The following is a 25419-nucleotide window of genomic DNA, read 5'->3' as shown; positions in this document are numbered from 1 at the left end:
GTTTCCATACTATAAGAGAACAATAAATCAAGAACAACTTTAATCTGGTCAACAAGGCTGTGCTTTTACAGTTTACTTTTGGGTGTCATCTTACCATGGACTACCCTTTTTTCTCTTATCTCATAAAATATGGTTGAGTTTTGAGATTGAAAGATTGGGTCACAAGTAACAAATAGAATTATTTGTAGGGCTCTAGACTACTACATTTAGGCAACTTACTACTTTTTGGGTTATTTTAAAAATGATTTAGGCTACATTTTGAGGAATTCTGCTTTACTTTTTATAAAACCTATCTAGCAAGTTGTGAGGTTCTCACCAGACACATGCTATTAACTTGCAGTTTGTTTATATTATTATTATTAATTAATGAAAATATCATTCTGTGTATGTAGCCATATTTTGTTTGCTTACTAAATTACATCAGTTACATGGTATTTGGTGTATTGTACAGAAATATGTAAATCTTGTATAATTCAAAACTCAATAATTTGAAGTCGTGGTTATTTCATCCTTTGAATTTCAAACTAACAACAATTTCCTGTATTATAAAATTATTTACAGGAAAAAATTAAATAGCCCAGAACAACTTTCACTCACAAGAGGTACTAGGGAAGTTGATCTTGTTTAAATTTAAGCACTCTTGTGATTTTTGTATATAATTTGTTTCATAAATATTCTTAATTTGGGGAAGTCAGATGGTGCAGGGATTATCTACTTTAAATTAACAATGGAAAATAGATTTCCTCTCCTTTTATAATGTTGTGGTTGGTTTTTTCCTTCAAGTTTGTTAGGAATACACACAACTCTCATGCACTTCATTAAAATATAAGATTTGTTAAAGAATCAAACTATAAGTTTGTTTACTTTTCTTAGTCCATTTTTGATTTCGTAGTTTTTCTAATTTTCAGTTGAACTAATTAAATTTACGTACAGCCTTATCTGTAAAAAATGACAAAATGATTTATTTACTTTGCAAAAATTTTAATTTGTCCATTTTGTTCTGCATTATATATACCCGAAGATGTCTGTTATAAACATATGAAAACATTAGTAGAAATGTGTTAATTTGAAGTATGCTGGTGTAGGTGTTTGATATGTGTTTAAAAATGTTTACATTTTAATGTTCCTCTATCAATAATCTCTGCAAATTGTATCATCATCTCTGTTTTCTGAAATGTTAGTTATATAATTTACTAGAAAAATTCTATACCCTGCATGCCACTGAATAGCAACAGAAATATATGTTGCCACAAATTAACATATAATTACTTATGAGAAAATTCAAATTAATTTAATTATAAGTGAAAATTGTACTTAAATTAGCACTTTGGTTAATCGATAAAAGCAACAGAAAATTAACAAAAAATATAATTGTTGTTAATTATTGCTTTTATAATCCATTAATTTACATATTTTAAATTAAGCAAAATTATAATGTACAGTACAACTTATTTTTTTTAACAGTTTAAAAATATTTTGGTTAAAATCTGTCAGTTAATAATGCTTTATTAACTAATCATTATTTTATTAAATTTTACCTGTTGCTAAATAACTTCTGTTGATCAAGATTGTTATTATTATATCTTTCAAAATAATTTCTCTTTTGTTAATTTTAAAAAGTTACAATTGATATAAAATAAGGTCCTTAACCTAAAATTTATTATTATTATGATGGTGATAAAAAGATAATCTTTTCATGAGTTTATTTTTATATTAGGTATAATAATTTGTTTAGATTGTAATAAAGATTAACATTATGATAGATATCTAAATTATTATAAATATTACTTACTTTATAATGTACAGTATTTCAGAACTGTGAATACCAGAGTTTCTGTAGTGTATGTAGAGACGTGGGCTCATGGAGATCAAATAGAAATTAACAATGATGTTCGTCAAACTTTGCTGAATTTTATGGAGTATGCCTCTCGAAAATTATATAAAGTTGCAAAAGATGCCACTCATTTGCTAACGTATGTATATCTGATATTCAAAAATTACATATAAAATTTATTAAATCCTTGTTAAAATAAAAGAAAAGACATTTTTAATTTTTAAATGTACATTAAACTCAAATATTTCATTAATTTTTTTATATCAAGCAATTTATTTTATACACTAATATTTAATACAAAAAAAGGAAATAAAGAACTTAAAGAAAGTAAATATTGGATCAGATAGTTTGCTCTTTAATTAAATTTTTTTGGTATGTGATTATAAAAATTTACAAGTTTTTAACTTTATTACATTTATTTATTAGTTTTGCTGTCAAAATGTGTATATTTTTTCTTATATTTCCACTAAAAGTAAATATTGTATTATCTGCAAAGTAAAAGAAAAACTGTGAAGAATGTAATAATATAAAATTTCTACTTTCTTTAGTTTTAATNGGTATTTTATGACCGCACGAGTCTCTGTCTTCTCCATTTTTGACAAAGCATGTGCACATTGACTATCTGCTAAGCTGTCGTGGCAAAACTTTACGACAAATCAAGCGGAAATTGGTATCGTATCTTTAGCAAGGATGACTGAATTATTCCCGCCAAAAATTAAATTGATCGCAGCGCCGCATATAGGCAAGGCCACAAACTTTTCGAATAGCCCTCATAATTCTGTTTTAAAAATTGTTCAGATAAAATAAATTGCTAGATTAAAGGAAACTTCTCAAGATAAATTTAGAACCCATTCATTCATTGATTTATGAAGGAAATAATAAATATTTTAAATTAAAATCTGGTATGTTCATTTATGTTCAGATTGAAACACTTTCAAAACAAATATGATCATTACAGATAAGAATGTTTTAGATCAGAAAACTCCAATCTTTTTCTAGGAAGGGCCACATGACCTGTAAAAGACAATTCTGGGGGGCCAGACACAAAAGATATAGTCAAAGATTAGGATTTTTTTTATTTCTGAATAACAATGGACATAAATTGATGTGAAATTTGTAATTACTTTTTCAAAAGGACATATCAAAATGCATTTTCTAAGCAAAGATAGAAGCAAAGATAGAAAATATCCCTTATGAAAACTTCTTAAGACTTAAAATTTCTTCTGGCAGCGATCTGTAAAAATTTAACAAACTCCCTTCTTTAAAGAGCTTTTTACTTGTATAAAAATTGTTTGTGGCAAGTCTGTTAATTCTAATTGACTTTTGAAAAGTTCATTTGTTTTTAACTAGTCAAATATTGATGATAAAACACATTTGGTGAAAATGAACTATAAAGATTGGTAAATATACCTTGTCATAGGTTAGAGACCCCACTTTATATCACTTAAATTGTTATAATTTTTAAAATATAATGTGTACTAGCTATCATATAAATGATAGCTAGTAAACATTGTATTTTAAAAAATCTGTTTAGTAAATATAGGTTGAAAACTCAACCATTACTGCGATAAATAATCCAACAATAGAATTTTTGATAGTTTGTGAATCTGTAGGAAGATGCCAAGGGTGCATGGAAATAGAAATGGAGGACATAAAGAACACTTCTTGTAAATATCAATATAAAGGGTTGACGCTGCGAGTGAATATCAATATAAAGATTTGGCAAGGTTATTTTTTTCATAACATTAATCATTCTTATGTTACTAATATGCAAAATTGTTAATATCTCAGAAATGGTTGAGTTTTCAATCTTGTTTACTCAGTTTTTCAAGCTTACAAGGAGAACATCACTACATGCAAACCATATAATACTTAGCACTAATGTATAATTTGTATTTTACTTTTTTATGAGAAATAGAAATATCAAGCATACAGAAGTATCCTCTTAAGTGGCAAAACAGCATATATTTCACTACCAAATAAATGTTAGTACATTAGACCCCCCCCTATAATATGGTAGATACATTCTGTTTTATATGAATTTGTGTTTTACGATCACTTAAATACATGAGCCAATCACAGCCTGGCACGCATACAGTTTAGGGACTACGGCTGTTTGAAAGGTTTTCTTCCATAAAATTAATTGATTCTAGACTAATTTGACTCAACATTTCCAAAACATGTATAATTTTTTGGGAATAATCCATATAAACTATGCTATAAACAAAATTTGTAGGATTACTTACCGAGTGAGCACCGTTCGACAATGCCATTGCTGAAGCTTGTTTTTGTCATGGAGTGGCGCATCGAATGGCGGGCACGTGTTTTCTAATGTTAGTTTTCTGTGAAAAATTTGCTGAACTTTGGAGACATCATTAATATAAATATAATTTTTATGGACATTAAATAATAAATGGTTTTTAATAGGTCCGCTGCTCGTTTAGACTTAAAGGTTTGTGCAATATTTGCTATTGGTCTAGATTCGACCAATCCTGTCACAACACAAGGCGGCGGCGACATTTTACCGTATTATACGAGTCTCTTTTAGTGTGTTTATATGAATACAATCGCAATTTTTTCGCTGTTATATACGAATTTGTATTATATGAACCCATTTTATAGGGGTCTACTGTACTAAGTATTACACTATTTTCATGTAATGATGTTTTTCTTGTCAGTATAGATTTTATTATGTATTGTATAAATGCTGAATGCTTACTTTAACATTCTGTTTAAACACTTTTTTATTTCACATATTATTTATAATAATTCTTATGATAATAATTATTATATTGTACAAATGTTAATATATTTAAATATTTATTGAATTATAAAAGTTGATATACTTTAAGCTTTTCATATTGCAAATGTTCGTAATACACATCAATGAAAATGCAATAATTTTTTGAATGCATTAACATAAAAATTGATACATTCAATAGTTAAGATACTAAACAAGGATTTATTGTTTTAAAAGTACATTATATTGATATTTTATTTTGATTTTCATCATAATTTTAATTTAAATAATTACAGAGGTCATCATTTTAAGGGAACAGAAGTCGGAATGTCTGTTCCTGATAGTATATGTACAGCTAAAGCAGTAGGAGTTAGTCAAGTAAGTTATTAAACTGTGTTTTAATGCACTTGGATAATTATAATTAAAACACTTTAATTACTTTATTATATATGTTAATATATAAAAAAAATGTTGCAAAATATATATTTAAAAGATAACTTCATTTGCAAATATTCAGAAATTATCTGAAAAAAATTGGATATAAAAAGTGGTTAAATGAACATTTTCCAAGAAATAATTAAATATTTAAAAAATTTTTGCTTAAAACACAGTTTTAGTAGTATTAGAGATAATTACAAAAAATAAAATATTTTGCTTTATTAGATTGAAAAATATTTGTCACTATATTATTTAGTTTGAACCTGTTTCTCATGTTCAGGATACAAGCATTCATGAACCACATCTTGTAGCAAGTACAATGACACATATGCTAGGACATAATATTGGAATGAGCCACGATCAGTTTGACAGTGAGTGTGCATATATCAAAGACATTTTTTATTTTAAAAAATATGCAAAAATATTTTTTATTTTACTTGATCTTAAATATTTTAATTTTTTTTACTACAGGTGATTGTGAATGTCAAGATTGGTGGGGATGTATTATGGCTCAGACAATACTGTAAATATCAATTAAAACTTTAGTGGAAGTTTAGTATAATGATATAATATGAAAACTTTGTAATTTTTATTATTTTTAATTTAAAGTGGTACCAACAAGATACAACCATATCACTTTTCAAAGTGCAGTTTGCAGGATTATGTTAATGCTCTTCGTATTGGTCATGGAATTTGTTTATTTAATAAACCAAATCAGGTTTTAATTATTTTCCTAAATACAGTTAATCATTTTAATATTAGTTATTAATTTTTATATTCTGTCTGGCAGTTGGAAGATTTTAAGACGTGTGGAAATAAAGTGATTGAAGAAGGCGAGCAATGTGATTGCGGAAGTATTGAGGTAAATCATTAAAGTAATGGTTAACATTCATTTATCATTAATAATAATAATAATAAAATACAAGACTTAGAATCTGCAGAATTTAATATTAAAACAAATTGAACTAAAGATATACAAATTATTTATATTTTTTCGTCTAAAAATTGATGAAATAAATTTATGATAAAATAGTCCAAGATAATAAGTTTACTGAAATTTCACAAAAAAATAGAAAAAAAACACTAAAATAAATTAAAAGCCTCTTCACATTTCTTTGCTAAGCTTCATTTCCACATTACAAGAAACTATTTCAGAAACAAACACCAGAAAAAATTTCTAGAAATTTTTGCTTCAAATGGATTCTGGATGGAAAAAAAAGAGTTGAAAATGTGTATATAAACATTCCAAAGCCCAATATTTTAGTAATATTCAAATGATTGCCAGATTAAATTAGGCTACTTTACTGCTATTATTTTAAATTAAATTCTAAATAATTTGGTACTACAGGCATTTGGCATCATCTCTTATTATAATTAAATTAATATTTAATAAATAATTTTGAATATTCTGGAAGAAAAGAATCTGCCCAGAGTAGGACTCGCACTAGCAACACCTGCTTTACCCAGCAAGGTGTGTATATAGTGTATATATATATATGTAAGCGTATATGCTTGATATACTTATATATATGTATATATCTTTTGGGTAAAGTGTTAGCTGGCTAAGTGCCATTGTGGAGATGTACTTAGGCTAAGGGTGTAGGATTTGTTCTTAGCTGGTTCTGTGATTAACCATGTAAGGTTATATCTAAATTTAAATACATCTGGCGACAAAGGCTTGCTCATGGTTCGGGTGGCGCAACTGACAAGCAGAGGTTGTGGGTTCAAGCCCCATTCTGTGCCAATTCTTTTTTTCCAAGTGAATCTAAAATTATTTAANTCCTCGTTAATCGATTCAGAACGATTTTTAAATGTTTTTGTTTTTGATAAAATAAATAATATTTGCTTATGGAACTAAAGAGCAGCAGCTTCACATCCAAAGAGCCGCATGTGGCTCGCGAGCCGCAGGTTGCTGACCCCTGCACTATCCTATCATGTATCTACGATACATTGATGATATTTTACTTGCATGGGATAGCTCTGCAGAGGATTTAGACAAATTTATTCAAATGCTAGCTTCAATATATCCTTCTATAAATTTCACAGTAGAAGAGGAGCAAGAAAACACAATTTCTTTTTTAGATTTAGAAATGCATAGATATTCGGAGCTAACTTTTGCGGTCCACCATAAAAACAACAGATGGCCAGATATTATCCCTGTAACTGCTTTCCAACCCCCAAGCTTTTGTTAACTCTGCTATCACTTCACTTATTTGGAGAGTGCTCCTCATTCCATCTTCCCAGACATTAATAGATGAAGAATTCTAATTATCAGTGATGCAGTCACATTATTTCAATTCAAAAATTTTCTCCTGGGTCCTTAGTCTCAAGTTTTTATGTTACAACTCCCAACATGTTGAACGTGTCACGTGGTACCATCTCACACTCTGACATCAAATTGGTAGTCTCAAGTTATAACTCACGTGCTTTCCCATCTCATCATGTGAGTTCCTACTCACTTTGAGTTGAGCATGTGAGATCTCTACATGAAAGTGAAAATGGCTGACGGATATGCTATTCTGATCACAATCAAAGCATTAGAAAGAACTGAAAGAGTTGTTTAATTAAGAAGGCAACAAATTACTCGACCATGAGTAGATGCCATTTCTTTCCATGTCAAGTCAACACTAATAAAAAGTTTTAATTCATAATTAATAAAATTATACAACAAATTTTGCCAAAAATAAAAAGAAGTATTTAATTCATCGAAAAAGAGAATTCAAATATAGTAAATTATTAGGAGCATATACATTATATTAAGATTATTTATTAATCAGAAATGTTAAGTTCTGATTAATAAATAATCTTAATAAACAAAACAATTTAAGAAATAGATCAAGGAAGAAAACTATATGAAGTAAGGATTAAATTAAAATACTTTTTCCATTACACAATGGATTTTTTAGCTCCAACACATGCAATTAATTTTTCAACTAATTCTCTCTACAAATCTAATTGTCTTTTTCTTGTAAATTCATTGTTGAATTTTCCACTGTTTGTTTTCTTATTATTTTCTATATATGTTACTAATATTTCTTTTTTGTTCTTCACTTATTTTTAAAAATAAAACATTGGAAGTTTCCATTTTGCTTCTGCATACTCTATTGCTATAAGTCAAAATTTTAACTGTAACACATGTAAACTAATCATGTTGATTTGTTTACAACTTGTTACAGTTAATTTGATTGGTCGAATCATGAGTCTAACTTCAGACTACCAGTTATGTGAGTCATAGTAAGACGAGTGAGTTCAATGACGTCAATTTGAGTACAACACAAAAAACGCAAGACTAAGGGCCCTGAATGGAGTTAGATGACTAGCATGACTCTGTTGCTAACAGGAAAAGTATGTTATACTCAAACATTTAAATAAGTTCAAAATTTCCAAAAGCTCAAAAGCTTTAGAAGACTTCTTCAAAGGCTTTGTTACAATTTTGTAGTCATTCAAAGGTTTTATTTCAATGATAACACAAGTAGTTCTGAAAAACATTTAATTTGAAAGAAAATTTGGACTTCTTCAGTAATTCTAGCATTTCACTATTCTTTATACTTATTATGGAGTTGTACAACCTGCTTAATTGTGTAAATAAATTGTCATAACATTAGTAAAATATATGTTGAAAAACAGATAAAAATGATTAGAAAATACATACAAGAGAATTACACTTTTGAAGATATTTACCTAATATTCTTATATAGACTATATAAAAAGAAGACCTGCAAAACAAGTTATATCTACAGTGCATGGTAATATTACTTGGATTTGACTTGATTTTAAAGGGCTAATAATATATACAATATTATAAACAACAGTGATGATGTTTTGGCCTTACACTGCTTCAGAAAATATACTTAGTAAAGAATAAGAACTATAGCAAAAATTCAATATAATTTGTTTTGTGTGCCAGCTCTTCATATATTGAAACTTTAATTTACAATGGCAAATTATTTGGGTTTTGCTTTTAATGATTTGCATTCTCAAAAATTTTCTAATTATCATTGTGTTTTCTTGCTCCTCTTCTACTGTGAAATTTATAGAAGGATATATTGAAGCTAGCATTTGAATAAATTTGTCTAAATCCTCTGCAGAGCTATCCCATGCAAGTAAAATATCATCAACGTATCGTAGATACATGATAGGATAGTGGATTGTTAAAGGTGCATGAAAAATACGATTTTCTATATTCCTCATAATGAGTTCTGCTAAAATAGGTGACAAGCGAGTACAAGTGGCTGAGAGATAGAATCGGTGCCTAATCCTCGTTAATCGATTCAGAACGATTTTTAAATGTTTTTGTTTTTGATAAAATAAATAATATTTGCTTATGGAACTAAAGAGCAGCAGCTTCACATCCAAAGAGCCGCATGTGGCTCGCGAGCCGCAGGTTGCTGACCCCTGCACTATCCTATCATGTATCTACGATACATTGATGATATTTTACTTGCATGGGATAGCTCTGCAGAGGATTTAGACAAATTTATTCAAATGCTAGCTTCAATATATCCTTCTATAAATTTCACAGTAGAAGAGGAGCAAGAAAACACAATTTCTTTTTTAGATTTAGAAATGCATAGATATTCGGAGCTAACTTTTGCGGTCCACCATAAAAACAACAGATGGCCAGATATTATCCCTGTAACTGCTTTCCAACCCCCAAGCTTTTGTTAACTCTGCTATCACTTCACTTATTTGGAGAGTGCTCCTCATTCCATCTTCCCAGACATTAATAGATGAAGAATTCTAATTATCAGTGATGCAGTCACATTATTTCAATTCAAAAATTTTCTCCTGGGTCCTTAGTCTCAAGTTTTTATGTTACAACTCCCAACATGTTGAACGTGTCACGTGGTACCATCTCACACTCTGACATCAAATTGGTAGTCTCAAGTTATAACTCACGTGCTTTCCCATCTCATCATGTGAGTTCCTACTCACTTTGAGTTGAGCATGTGAGATCTCTACATGAAAGTGAAAATGGCTGACGGATATGCTATTCTGATCACAATCAAAGCATTAGAAAGAACTGAAAGAGTTGTTTAATTAAGAAGGCAACAAATTACTCGACCATGAGTAGATGCCATTTCTTTCCATGTCAAGTCAACACTAATAAAAAGTTTTAATTCATAATTAATAAAATTATATAGCAAATTTTTTCAAAAATAAAAAGAAGTATCTAATTCATCGAAAAAGAGTATTAAAATGATAGTAAATTATATGTATAAATTATTAAAAGCATAGACACTATATTAAGATTATTTATTAATCAGAAATGTTAAGTTCTGATTAATAAATAATCTTAATAAACAAAACAATTTAAGAAATAGATCAAGGAAGAAAACTATATGAAAAAAGGATTAAATTAAAATACTTTTTCCATTACACAATGGATTTTTTAGCTCCAACACATGCAATTAATTTTTCAACTAATTCTCTCTACAAATCTAATTGTCTTTTTCTTGTAAATTCATTGTTGAATTTTCCACTGTTTGTTTTCTTATTATTTTCTATATATGTTACTAATATTTCTTTTTTGTTCTTCACTTATTTTTAAAAATAAAACATTGGAAGTTTCCATTTTGCTTCTGCATACTCTATTGCTATAAGTCAAAATTTTAACTGTAACACATGTAAACTAATCATGTTGATTTGTTTACAACTTGTTACAGTTAATTTGATTGGTCGAATCATGAGTCTAACTTCAGACTACCAGTTATGTGAGTCATAGTAAGACGAGTGAGTTCAATGACGTCAATTTGAGTACAACACAAAAAATGCAAGACTAAGGGCCCTGAATGGAGTTAGATGACTAGCATGACTCTGTTGCTAACAGGAAAAGTATGTTATACAGGGGCAAGACACTTCTAAAATTGAGAGCATCATGATGAAAAATTGCAGCCCAGCATTGTGATGATGTCACAACAAATAATAGATCATTATTATATTTTTGTTACTTCAGAAAATTGTATAGGGGTATTTTTAAACAAAAAGTAGTGTTCAATATAGATATATTTTATTACACATACATACAATATTATTACAATGGGTTATCACACACATCGTTTTGTTGTAATAATCCCTGTGATAACTCTTTCACTGTAATAATATTCTATGTATGTGTAATAAAGTATATCTGTATTAAATATCTTAAAAAAGGGATTAAAGGCTTATTGTTAATTAAAAGTAATATTGCAAAAATTATTGTAATATTTACTCAAGATGAAGTCGTTTAATGTAGGATATGAGTCTTAAGAATATTAAGAATATTAAATTCTTTCTGAACATAAATATAATGTGAATTGACTCTACTAGCATTTATTCTTAAGTGTTATATGAAATTATAAATTGTAACTAGTATCATAACTCATAAATTTGAGTAGATTTCTGAAATTATAGTGTTTCACATCTATCAGGTGAACAAATAAAAAGTGGACTTGAGAGAGGTAATGTAAGATGTTTGGTAAAGCTGTGACTGTATTCTTATTATTGTTGCTTAAATTAAGTGTGATAACTGGACATAGTGTACATTGCAGAACAAAATTTTTCTAATTGAATGATACAGAAAGATACCAAAGACAGAAAGTTACCAAAAATCATATTTACATACTAGAAAGGAATTGATCAAATAATATATTAACATACTTTATGAAGTAACTGTTCAGAGTGAAATCAATTAAAAATTTTAGAATATTTTTCAAAACTGATGGAAATGAGTTTTCTGTTAAGAATACTGTATTCAGTGAGATATTTGAAAAGTAATATGTAAAAGTTATAAACTGATTTAAAATTAAAAAGATCTGAATTTTAAGTAAATTTATTTCTCAAATTTTGAAAATAATTTCAAAAATTTTTAGTTTTTTCAAAAGGATTTTGTAAAATTAAGAAAGAAGAAATGAATAGTATTTTATTCAGTATGAGTGCAGTTAAAAATTCTAATGAGTTTGACATTGGACTAATTGGCAAATCATATTCTTATCAAATTGAATATTTAATGGGTTCTGGCTAATTAAGGGTAAAAATATTTAAAATCATCCTTGCCTTTAGAAGTATATTTTTATGAACTTATTAATAAGTGGTAATTTATGTGATCTATGTATAACAAAAAAGGAGTTGTCATAAACAAAGTTATCTAAGAAAAGAAATATTTAGGCATCTTTAGAAGAGAATCCAATACAAATTTAAAATGTTTATACGAAGAAATTATGTTATCTTATTTCGAAATTTGAACTGAGATAAGCCAATTTTGATCTTATACTATAAATGGTTGTCTATGAATCTTATTTGTTTGTTTGTTTAGAGTTTTAAATATTCCTTGAATCCATAGTAAATAAATGTTCAAGATTTAAGCATTACTCACAATGCATAGTAGATAATGACAAGCACAGCATTGCCAAACTTCCTCATACTATTTCTCTTTTTGTTTGATCATTCTATAAATATAATATATATTTGATTGATTTTATATATAAATATTAAACTTATTATTCTTTTAAATTTAAAGATTTATAAACTGATAGAACTTTTATTTTAGTTAAAGCCAAGTGGACATCTTTGTAGAGAAGCAATTGATGAATGTGATATTCCAGAATACTGTGATGGAAAAGATGGACAGGTAATTTAAATTAAATTTATCAATTATTTATTTCAGGTTTAACAGTAATTTTCACTGTTTTTTTTTATTTATTCATGTTATTGAATTAACCAAATATGAATTCACAATATAAATATATGTTAAAATATGAACTTGATTTAATACTGCATTAAATTGTATTGAAATAAGAATAAAATCAATTTGTTCTTATTTTATTATTATTATTTATTATTGAAGATAAAAGTAAGTAAATATCAGTAATTTTCAAATTTAGATCAATAAATTATGCAACACTGCTTTGTATGGATACCAAAAACATATGATTTTTTGTATCCATACAAAGGAGTCTTGCATAATTTATCTATCAGAAATTTAATTGAAGAAAACTATTTAAAATATTATTAAAAGTAATTTGTATATATTTCAATAGACAACTAAAATTTGTACAGTGGAGAAAAGCTAAATCAATTCAATGTGATATTTTAATTATTAAATGTAAATTAGAAGATACAATAAAAAAAAGTTATATTTGAAATCAATGTTTTTTAATAACTAAAAATTGATAAATTATACATAATTACAATCAATAAAGATTTCTTGCCCAGTGCCACTATTTAAATATAATGAAATTTAACGTTTTCATTTGCATATTATTATACAATAACAGTTTTGTTTATTAAAAATAGATAAATAGATAAAAATATTATAAAATAAATTAACATAATTTTTAAAATACAAAATGATGATTAGAAAGTTCCAGGAATGAGCATGTAAAATAAAAATATTAAAAATATGTTTTTGTAATTTACATATGATAATTTTAATGCGTTTTCATGATAGTAATTGTGGAACTAGCTCTCATACAACATTGCAATAGTTCTTATTTTTATTTATAAAATAGCAAAACTTCTAAGACAGATTTTTAAAATATGTCTTCGAACTTTTTTGAGGTTTAGAAGGAACAGAAAATATGCATTAAAATGAATTGTACAACTGCAGAAATGTTCAACATGATAAAATAAGCTTTTGAAGAGATGTTATGAATGGTATAAACAATTTGAAACTTCGATTGTTGGTTATAGCAACTTCTTTATGTAGTAGATGACCCAAATCCACAAGAAATGACAAAAACATTGAAAACGGTTGATCAATTGCTAGTGCAAATTGTAGTGCAACCATTTGAGAAATTGCACAATAGCTGGAGATATTTGTAGGGACATGTCATACTATCATAATGTAAGATCTTAAGCTGAGACATACACTTTGCTGATGTATATCTCAGCTTACATCTGACAGACTGCAGAAACAATGATAAAACAAACTACAGTTTTCTGCAACACCCTATTCCCATGATTCTAATGACTTTTTTTCTTTACCAAAGTAGCAAAAAACTTTAAAAGGAAAACTAATAGAAAATGAATAGAAGAAAATTTTGTGATTCTTGGAAAAAAAACTGAATTTTCTAAGGGTTTCCTGAATTTGAGAAATCATTAGAGAAAATGTATCGAAGCTCATGGTGATTATTTTAAAAAATAGGATATGAAAATAAATTTATTTAATAACATGTTTTGAATTTTTTATGATTCCTGGAACATTTTGAACTCATCTTATATTTATATATTTTTTAAAATATTATTATTCTTAAGGGAATTTTGTACAATTTCTTGTTACTTTATTTATTGATTTACAACATGGCCCTTAAAATGGTCTTAATAGTTCAAAAAGATTCTTAAACCTTTTAAATTTTTAAATATTTTTTATTAAATTTAGTGCCCAACTGATCTATATAAAAGAAATGGTGATCCATGTAAAAATGGTGTAGGATTTTGCTTCTATGGTCGTTGCCCAACAGCTGATGAGAGATGTGAATATATTTGGGGATATGGTAAGTAGAATTTTAATCATTAAAATATAATGAAAATTAAAAATTAATGAAATAGATGTAATTAAAACTTTCATTCATTAAATTTTTCTTTATTAATGGTTTGTGTTTATTTTTTATTTAAAATAATGTATATGAATATTATATAAATTTCCAAAATTATTATACAACTAGTAGATGAGTTTGGCATTGCTCAGGCAAGTAAGTTAATTCTCATTATAATGGAGAATTAACTTACTTGATGATAACCTTATTTGAATAAAATGATTAATTTTAAATTCTAAAATCTAAAAAAGTTGTTTCGGACATTATATTTCGAATTTTTCAAATTTGGAACAAATTCAAATATTCCTTCGAATTCGTTTAATTTGAATTTATTGTTTTTGGATTATATGAAGACTGGAAATGATTAAAATATTTATTAATTTCCAAAATGTATACTATACAGGGTGTATCAGTATAGCATATCAGTATACAAACTTTCAGGAGAGATAGAGTACACTTAGATGATGGAAATTGCAGTAATGGCAACACAGAACACAAGAAAGGAAGGACACGAACAGGGTGAGAAAACATGTTTATTATTCTTAGTACAGCAAAAATCAAAGAAGGTGTTCGAAATTACGACCCCAGGCCGTGATGCAGGCCTCACATCTCCAGTGCATTGAAGACCTGACATTGTTGAAAATACCGGGCGTGTCTTTGACTTCCCCAGCAGCTGCCACGATGCGGGCAACAAGTTCCTCCACACTGTTAACAAGAGTTTAGTACACCATGCATTGCTATGTGATTTCCCTTTGTCTAGGTGTACTCTGTCTCTCCTGAAAGTTTGTAACCGCTGTATTGATACACTCTGTCTGTGCCACTATTTACTTTACTTCTTTATTATTTACACTTTATACTGACTAAAACTAACTTTCTCTTCTTTTTCCTTCGGAAAGTTGAATTTCCAAAAATATTCAATTTTACAAGGTCTCTGACGGCTTTTCTTTTCCACTAGACTTATTACACTATCAATTAGAAACAGGACAATATTTAGAAAATCATACATTTATTTCCTAGAGTATGCATTTCGGACTTCAAGTCCCTTTTCAACTCTTTGTGATGTAAATGGTTAAGAGAAGCATAGAAATGGTGACAATTGATAACATACAGATAATAATTATTAATTTACAGGTGTTTGAGTAGATATGACAGTACAATACATAAAGTAAAAAACAAGTGCACTGTTAAAACAATAAGATTATAAACATATTTACAGTAAAATTGTAACACGATGAGACGATTCACAGAAAAATCTCTTACCCTACTAAAACACAGTCAAAATGCAAAAAACCACATCTAAAATAGTACAACAGAAGCTGAGTTCTTCGAGGTAATCCTTAACCCTCTACCTCTTCCCCATGGGGGATTTTCAAAAATTTTTTTATTAGGGTGCATTCTTGTAGTGTACCCTACTAAGACGCAGTTAAAAATAAAAAGTCGCATCTGAAATAGTCCAGTAGAAGCTGAGCTTTTCAGGATAAGCCTTAATCCTTTTCCTCTCCCCTGTGGGGAAGAATTTTGAAAAATCCCTTTTTAGTGTACATTCTCATGACATACCCTGACGTATATCAGATTTCAACTTTCAACTCCTAACCGTTTGGGCTCTGCTTATCATCATCATCATCATCATCAACCCATCTCAATTATATTATAAGATATAATCCACTTACTGCTTACTGTTATCAGTTATTCTAATGTTATCAGAATTAGCACATAGAAAACATATAAATTAAAATACATTTATAAAACTTTGCTTCTTGCAATTGCAATTGAGTTCTAGTTCTAGTTATCATTATGAGATAAATAGGTATTTTTAATTTAATTTTTTATATGAATAATAAGTGAGTGGAATGAGTAAATGCTCTATTTGTCAAGGCTCTGAAGGCAGCTAATTTCTGACTAATTATAATGGTTAGACTTCTAGATGAAGGATTCAATAAAGTGGGTCTTTTACAAATTTTTTTGTGGCAACCATCATTTTTGTATACTATCATATCTAAAAAGTTGATGTTAGTATAACTGCTTTTTGTTAAAGCAAGTATGACTCTTGCAGAGTTAGTATTCACAGCTATTATAATGTCCTTTACTTTCTAAATTATTAGCATGTCATCAAGATATTGCAGAAGAATTTCTTATATTGGATGAATATTAAATATTATTTTGATAAAGTTCTTATTATAAAGGAAGTTATATTGATTTTGTTTTAATTTTTACTTTAAATATATATTCAAAATACAAAATAGAAAAGTATATGTCAAAAATATTGTAATTCATATCTTGTTTTAATCTAATGAATGTACAGTTGCTCTCCTACTTACAAGCAGGCTAGGTTCCCATGGTTTTATCATAAGTCAAAAACTATCCTAGAAAGTGCATTTGTACACAGAATAACCATGCACCACATTTATCCATTTGCTGCTGCTTGCTAGCAGATTTTTTTAAATGTGGTTTTTTTTTACCTAATGCACTTAATTTTATAATGTCAAGTTTAGTTTTCATGGAAATAGAACAACATTGCTGGCATTCATATCCACTGCTAGATTTACTATTACATTTTGGAGACATTTTTGAAACACTAATCATAAAAGTTTATAAAAATTGCAATCAGTGAAAATGTTGTTACTTTAACGTTACCAACTTCAACGCCACCTCACAGTGGTGGAACTTCAGAATTCACACAAAAATGAAAAATGTTGATATGCAATAGAAATAAGTCCACATTAATTATTTATTATTGACCAAAGACAGACTTTGATGCCACTCCACGAGTGGCAAGAGAACTTCGGAATCTCTTGAATGAAGTTTAAATTTTAGACATACAGTCAAAGTGTTCATAAGTAGGGGAACTCCTGTATTATAACAGTCAGAAATATTAAACTTTATACTTGTAGTTTATGTTTAAATTTCTCTGAATGTTCAAACTGTAAATATTTCATTTAAATGTTTATAAATTGAGTAGTAAACTAAAATTTAAATATTCCATTTTATAATAATTAAATATATTTTATTACCATCATTATTTTTGTTGTATAAGTAAATAAAAAAAGTAAATTCTTTGAAATGATTTTTAGGTGCAGTTTCTTCAGAATTGCAATGTTATGAACAGTTTAATACTCAAGGCAGCCTCAATGGTCATTGTGGGACTGATAGCAAGGGTGAATACATTAAATGCAGTAAGGAGTGAGTATTATTTTACTAATTATAGGTAGTAGCTTGAAAATGTGAGCCTTATGAAAGAATTTTATAATTTGATTGTGCATTGAAGTACTTTTTAAAAATAAGAACAGTTTTAAAAAGTTTTAGTGTAATTATTTTTACATTTTATTAAATACATAAACAATTCTTAATAAATTATAGTAGAATTTGCTTATTGTAATAATTGATATTGTGTTAGTCATTTAATATTATAAAATTAGCATGTCTAAATAATTTTCCCATAATTAGTTAAAATACACTTACAAAACATCAATTACTGTTAAAGTTCCATATGATATCCATAAGGAAGGCCTGTCTTTTATTTTGACTTTAAAAAATTGTCTGTCTTTTATATTTTACAAAAATCTAAGAATTAACATCAAAGTTAAGTAACTGAAAAACATGGTAATCAACATTTTTTGGAGTAGTGGAGTAATATATTGATTGATTTCTTTAAAATTTTTTACTTCAATCACATTTAAATACACTATGTAGTGTCTTGTACATACATACATACATACATAGTGTAACCTGAAAGCTGTAATGATAGTCAGCAGACTATCATTACAGCTTTCAGGTTAGACACTTTTATTGTTTCCACATATGCATTTCGGACTTATATAAATGCTAAGTTTCTCTTCAGTGCAATACTACAAATTATTAAAAAAACCACAATTAGTAACATGACAAAATTCTTCGCAAGTAGATCATATTTACTGACATAAAACTATCATACTTAAAAATTGTCACACTTATACAATACCTATGGTTCTGTCTTCTCAAACCACAGTGTATAACGGGTAACATTGGAAAGATTTTTTAATACAGCCATTAAAAACACCACAAATACATTTTCCAAACATTAATATGTAAAACTTATTATATTATTAATTTTATAATTTTTTACTTTATAACATCACATATTCTAATAAAATAACAATATAATACGATACATACTCACTTTTATATTTTTCAACATGTGCTCATAAAATCTTATATAAGTACAACTTTTAAAGAATGTGTGTTTTCTACAATATAATGTTGCAGTAACTGTAATTATAATCATTTTACAGGTTAATTATATGTAGCATAGTAATATTAATTTCGGATTAGAGAGACATACATACATAGATCATAATAACAGCTACCAAAAGTGATATTTTAAATACACTCTTTATGTCTTCTTTTGTCATAACAATTTATTCTTCATCCATAATTTTTTATCTGGTAAGCCTGCTTATTATAGTAAGGGCTTAAATGAAGATTTTTTTGTGCTATTAACCTCTTCTGCTGATAACATATTACCATTACCAATTAATTATTAGTCTTTAAATCTATTATAAGTATTATAAGATGCTTTTTGTTATCATAAGTATATATATGCAAGTCCTCACATCCATTCTGTTTAGATATAGACAGATACCTGAATGTAGTCAGTCATATGCTTTGAAACATTGCAGTTCATCCAATAACAGAAGCTGATTCATTTGATTTGTGGCTGATAAAAATATTTGTTTTTACTTTTATTAAATTGAATTGGTATGTTTATGAGGGGGTATGACATCAATAAGGAAGATGTGTTTTTTTTAAAACTATGAATAGTTATTATTTCATGTATTTTTGAAGGAGCTGTCACTGGATAAATATATGTTGATAATAGTCTGCTCATTGATATTGACAATTTGAAGTCACAAAGAATAATACTATTGTGAATAGTTTAAACTAGTGATTCAGACTTTTAATGTACTTTCCTTAAGATAAATGTAAACATTCCATACTCTTTAATTTATATCAGGTGATCCCAAAAAACTTACTTCTTTGTCCTATACCTATTTAGTAAGAACTGTGTGAAGCAGGTTGGGTTCTTGTATAATTGTGTGCTTATAATATTTGGAATATAATGCTGAAGAAATTAGGTGTATTATGATATAATAATGCAAAGCTATCTTATGAAATGTTTTAAAATGCATTATATTTTTCAATTTATTATTTAATTTATTAAATTAAAAGCACTTTCTTTAATTTCAGAGAACTTTAACTTCATTTTATTTCTTTATTCCTTGATATGATTCAATTTTATGTCATCTAATATAACGCTTTAAGAGAATACAAAGATAAACTTTAGTAATTCTGGAAAAGGACATGCTAAGTAACAATTAATAATCCTTATTAAGCAAAAGTTATATTTTTAAAATTGTTAATCATCATTATATCAAAAATGATGATGAATTATCATCAAATTATCAAGAAATTATAATACTTTTCTATTGGTATTAAATGTTCTTTATGCAAGTAAACTGTGAGTTTAATACACATTTCTGTTGATTTGTATTACAGTAGTGTGTTGATTATCCAAAATAATTGCGGCATACAATTTCATATACAGTATTTGATTTTTTTAGATAACTTTGGTAGGGAAAGAATGAAAAGGTAATTTTACTTTATTTAAGGTATTTATTTTAACTACATATCTAAGATAGCAAGCCAGATAGCTATTGTGAGCGGAGAGGAGAAAACTTTAGATTTAATATAGTTGACATCTTAATTGCCTGAGAAGATTCTTTTGAAGAATTACTAGTCTTCAAAAGTAAAACTATTAATTTTAATTTTAGTACAATAGTAAAAAAGGTTAAGGTGTAAGAAATAGCAAAAAAAGTTGTCTAATTTATTAAAACTAGGCAATAGTCTTTCGTTGAAGTCTACAATGCACTGATAAAACTTTGAATTCAAAGCAAAAACAAATAATAGTAAAATTAATACTAAACAAAGTACAGTCGACTCCCCTATAACACTGTTGATTATTCCGTTTTATATGAATTCCTGTTGTACGAGTCACTTAGATTTTACAAATACGTGAGCCGTTCACAGCCCGGCACACGTATTTGTAAAATCTAAGTGACTCGTACAACATGGAATTCATATAAAACGGAATAATCAACAGTGTTATAGGGGGGTAGACTGTACAGTACTCACATGAAAATTATTTATTACACTTCTCTTTTTTAAGAAATCACTTATTTACATAAGTTTTTTCTTTTTAACTCCACTAAATCCTTGGCTAGAAGATCAAGCAAAGTCATTATGCGAGTTTAAAAATTGATTCAGCTTGCATTTGTAATCTACTGAATACTGTTCATAATGTATCAAACATTATGATAAATTATAAACAGCAGCAGTCACTGCATTAGAAACATGTGACTCATTAGTCATGCTTTTCTACTTGTACTGTAAAAAATAAATTTAACACTATTGTTGATAATGAGATAACTCAATCACACTCCATAGTCCTTACTGTAATTCTGATTTTCTTTGAATAATTCTTGTAAAAGGTCAAATGTACTAGAAGGCTTTGATAAATTACATCTGTATGAATTAAGCCTGTATCTGATAATGAACTGGCTGGCTCAAAAAATAAAGAAATAAAGATAAACAAATACGCGACATTTAGTACAAAGAAATAAAAATGAGATACCTATGTATGATAATGCTTTGTTTTGATAGCTCAATACTGGACCTAGAAGATTGCCAACAATCATTATTACAGAAAACTTTGTTAGTTCTGGAATTAGTATTCTCTGAAGTTAATTTTGGATAGCTGATTTTCACATTACTGTATTTATTTATTTATATTTACCATCTACTTATTTCATTACTTTATGTAGTTATTACTGTTTGAAAGAGAAATTAGAGAAAAATAATTTTCTAATTTCACTTCTTTATTAATAATTAAATTTCTTTACTGCAGTGGCAATAAGAATGAACTTTAGAATTCAGAACTTAAATCCTTAATCTTGTATATATAAATTATAATCCATATTATTTGTTCATTTTTATGAAATTATTTACAAACCTAGTAAAAACAAACATATATTTATATAGTAATTAATATAACAAATTGTCTAGAAATATTCTATGTGGAGCAGTCCAGTGCCAACAAGGAGGACGGACACCTATGGTTCAAGGAATGAGTAAACAATATGCACGCACAATTGTATCTATTGGTGGTTCTGAATACGAGTGCAAGTGAGTCAAGATGGTTTTTTGAAGTAGTTTCAATTAAATTTTGTTTCAGTTGTTTAAGTGCTATTATTAATTTTCTAGAGTTGCTAGTGGAAGTCTTGAATCAGATATTACTGATTTAGGGATGATGCCTGATGGTTCTAAATGTGCTGAAAATAAGGTAAAATATTTTTATATACAGTTTATTTTATTTGCATTTATTAATTTATTACTTTAATTATGAACTGATCTTGATTTAATGAATGATTTAGATAAAAATATTGTATACTCATTGCAAAACATCTTTGAATATATTCAGTTTCTACAAAGTTAGATTAATAAAAAAATCTTTCAATATCAAATAAACATGCAGACTGAAAAATATGTGAAGATTTTCATATAAAATTCTGAAATGTTTAAATACACACTAAGGAACTGACTTATTTATTGACTTTTACTTTCCTAGTTGTTATGTATGCATAACAAAAGAAAATATTGCAATCATGTCAGATTTGACCATCCAAGTTTTTTGCAAATATCCACATTTTGAGACCTTCTGAACCCAAAAAAGTAAAAAAAAAAATTCTGCATTTCACACATGTTGGTGTCTGTTTCATTTAATATCTCAGGATGGAGGTAAAGGTTAAGAAACAAAATTTGGTATTGTAGCTTATTATACACAAGTTACAATGCCAAATTTTGCCAACATTACCACAAAAATTACCACTTAATATTTGATATAGATTGTGAAAAAAGTTATATAATTTATACGTAATAATTATTATTAGTATTTAACCAATATCTGATATAAAGTTTGAAATATAATAATTATTATTTTTAACAGATATGTATAAATCAAACTTGTTTGAAGTTAGAATTTTTTGTAGAACCAGGATCTTGCCTTACAAATAATATAGCTCTGTCATGTTCTGGACATGGGGTATTATTATTATTATTATTTTTTTAATTAAAAATAAAATATTACAGCAATAAACTCTAATTCATATAAAACAAACATTAATTTAAATCTTTTAATGGAAAAACTTATCGCTTTGACCTAGGTATGCTCAAACATAAACACTTGTTTTTGTGACGATGGCTGGACTTCACCAGATTGCAGTCAGCGAATAAATGGAAATGAAGATATCGGTTTGGGTCGCACCGATATACCATCTCCAGGTGGGGATAGACCTCGTGTATTTGGTGTAACGACTCAAGGATCTATTTCGGATACGGGACAAGGATTAAAAAAGACGTCTAAATCCACAACATACGGTAATTAAAAACAATATATATTATTATAATATTTTCATTATAGTCGTTATACATAAAACAAGTAATTATAAATAAGTTTATAATTTTTAAAGGAAAGAAAGATGCTCTTAGTGCTCCATCTCTAGTTGTAGTATTGGTGTCAGTAGTTGGTGGTGTATTCATTTTTTTCGCTCTGTTGGCAACTTGTTACAGGTATATACATTACATAAATATATTCAATTTAAATTAACAAAATCTTAAAAAATAATCTTAATTTTAATTAAATTTGTTTTGTTTCTATTAAAATAACTAATGGATTTTCATTAATTACCGAAATGTTTCAAAAATTTCCTTATGTAAAAGAAGAAGCACCCTTCCTAAACAAGAACCACCTCACATAAAAAAACATGTTGTTAGAAAACACACACTGCCAGTAACAGTTACTGCAAAAAGTGAAGATGAATCATCTCAGGAAAATGTCAATAGAATAATAACTTTTGGCAGTATGCCATCTTATAGGTAAATTGCTAATGTGTTAATTTATTCAAATTTAAAATATTCAAACACCACTATTTTATACCTGTTATTAAAGCATTTACAGAAAAAATAATTTTGTTACTATAATTAGTAATTTGATTTTTATGTTTGTGCTTGTTGATTTAGGGAAGATAAGCTTCAACAATTGAAAAGGCAACAGTTACAGCTGAAAGATACTTCACTTTCGGAAGAAGGAGAAAGTCATGGTCTTATTGCCGAGACGTCTGCATTTATTGAACTATCCCCTAATAATCTTTCTAAAGTGCCAGAAAAGGGTATCTTAAAACATCCACCCCGGTCTGATAAAGAAAAATGGAGTGACGAAGCATCTCAATCCGATAATCAAGATTCTGTGAGCCAATCTGATAACAACTTGGATCGAAACAGTGATACTCTAACAGAAGTTGAACGTACTTTGAAGAGTCTTAATGGTTATCATGAAGAAATATTAGAAGCACTTCATACGGCATCTTCACATCGACCTCCATATACAAAACTAAGTCCCAAAGAAGATTCTAAGAAATTTCCTGATGGGACGTCAGATTATGGTGGAATTGGTATATTAAAAAGCTCTACTGAACATTTAGGTTCAGGAGGTGATGAACCGGAAGAAACTGTTCCACCATGTGGTCCAATTAGGATAAGGAATCTAGAAGATCTTTTGAGACAGTTAGAACATACACCTGGACCTCATATTTCCCCTGCCGGTTCAGATGATGTTCGACTTAGTGAAACAGAAGCCGATCGTCAATATAGATCAGACAATGCCAGTGGAACAGAAAGTCAGGTGGATCCAAGTCTTCAATTTCTGCTTGGTCGTCAAAAAGCCAGTCTTGGAATTACCGGAGATATATCTGCAGGCCACCTACAATCAGCTTCCGGTCATTTACTCAGGCGACTTCCACTTGAGGTTGAAGAGGAAGAGGATGAAGATGACGACGAAGGAAGCTTAGACGACGAGGGAGATGACACATATTCAATTCCTCATTTTATCCGTAGTGCCAGTGAAGAAGCCCTTCCAGTTTATGGCTATAAGCGTAACCTCAATACACAACAGTGTCCAGAAAAAACGTTGAAAAGAGACACATGTGAATATTTTCCCAGTCCCCCTTCGGACGAATCTTATCCATCATATGGAGAAAATAATTGCTTCCCTTCTCTTACAACTGCTGCCAGTGGTTCGCGGGGTGACAAAGGAATCACAATTCAAACACATGGGCTCTCACCTGCTACCTCTTCCTCATCTGGATCTCAACCAATGTCTGGGGCCAAAAGAAAAATGAGGAAAAAATTTCCAGAGTATAAAGTAAGCTATTATTTTTGATTATTTAGTTTTATTTTACAACTTTCTTTCAACAATGAAAGTAAATTTTTAGTTTTGGCAGTGCTCTAAATTTTGTACTTTATTGAATAAAAGAGAGACACCTGATTCATTGAGAACTTGACTAAATTATAATGTAATGAATTAAATAATTTAACTGTAACATATTTATTGGAAATACTATATTATGTTTAATTTTAAAGTATTATTAGTATTTTGAATTACTGTTACTATTTTTTTTAATAATTTTTATAATGAGAAACTTTACAATGAAACATTAGAAAAACTATCATATTGATATATCAATATGATGGTTTAATAACAGATAATGTACTTACAGATAATACTGTATTTCCCTGAAAATAAGACCTAACTGGAAAATAATCCTAGTATGATTTTTCAGGATGCTCATAATAAGCCACAGTTAAAGTTGTCAGCCAGATGGTCATATTTAATACATTCGTTGAAACCCATGACAACGTATTGAATTATAAAATAATAATAATAATATATATAATTAAACATAAATAAATATTATTATTGACATTAATACTTAATTATAATTTATATTATCATTTATTTTAAG

The 25419-nt window shown here is 28.0% G+C and overlaps 1 protein-coding gene across 1 annotated transcript in view; it reads left to right on the top strand.

Annotated features, from left to right (window-relative positions):
* Positions 1–25419, top strand: part of LOC111627695 — a 170783-nt gene that overhangs the window by 137849 nt on the left and 7515 nt on the right. The window contains exons 13-28 of the mRNA XM_023371312.1: positions 1807–1973; positions 4871–4952; positions 5293–5383; positions 5484–5535; positions 5622–5730; positions 5803–5874; positions 12541–12621; positions 14371–14485; positions 17599–17707; positions 21626–21745; positions 21824–21902; positions 22566–22661; positions 22783–22996; positions 23089–23188; positions 23339–23494; positions 23633–24818. Coding sequence (XP_023227080.1) covers positions 1807–1973; positions 4871–4952; positions 5293–5383; positions 5484–5535; positions 5622–5730; positions 5803–5874; positions 12541–12621; positions 14371–14485; positions 17599–17707; positions 21626–21745; positions 21824–21902; positions 22566–22661; positions 22783–22996; positions 23089–23188; positions 23339–23494; positions 23633–24818 — 2829 coding nt within the window. The remainder of the gene's footprint in view (positions 1–1806; positions 1974–4870; positions 4953–5292; positions 5384–5483; positions 5536–5621; positions 5731–5802; positions 5875–12540; positions 12622–14370; positions 14486–17598; positions 17708–21625; positions 21746–21823; positions 21903–22565; positions 22662–22782; positions 22997–23088; positions 23189–23338; positions 23495–23632; positions 24819–25419) is intronic.

This window comes from Centruroides sculpturatus, unplaced genomic scaffold (genome assembly GCF_000671375.1).
Source record: "Centruroides sculpturatus isolate CEXI.00-Female unplaced genomic scaffold, Cexi_2.0 scaffold468, whole genome shotgun sequence".
NCBI classification, from domain to species: Eukaryota; Metazoa; Arthropoda; class Arachnida; order Scorpiones; family Buthidae; genus Centruroides; species Centruroides sculpturatus.
Note: the sequence above shows the minus strand (reverse complement) of the source record. Positions and strands in the feature narration are given on the sequence as shown.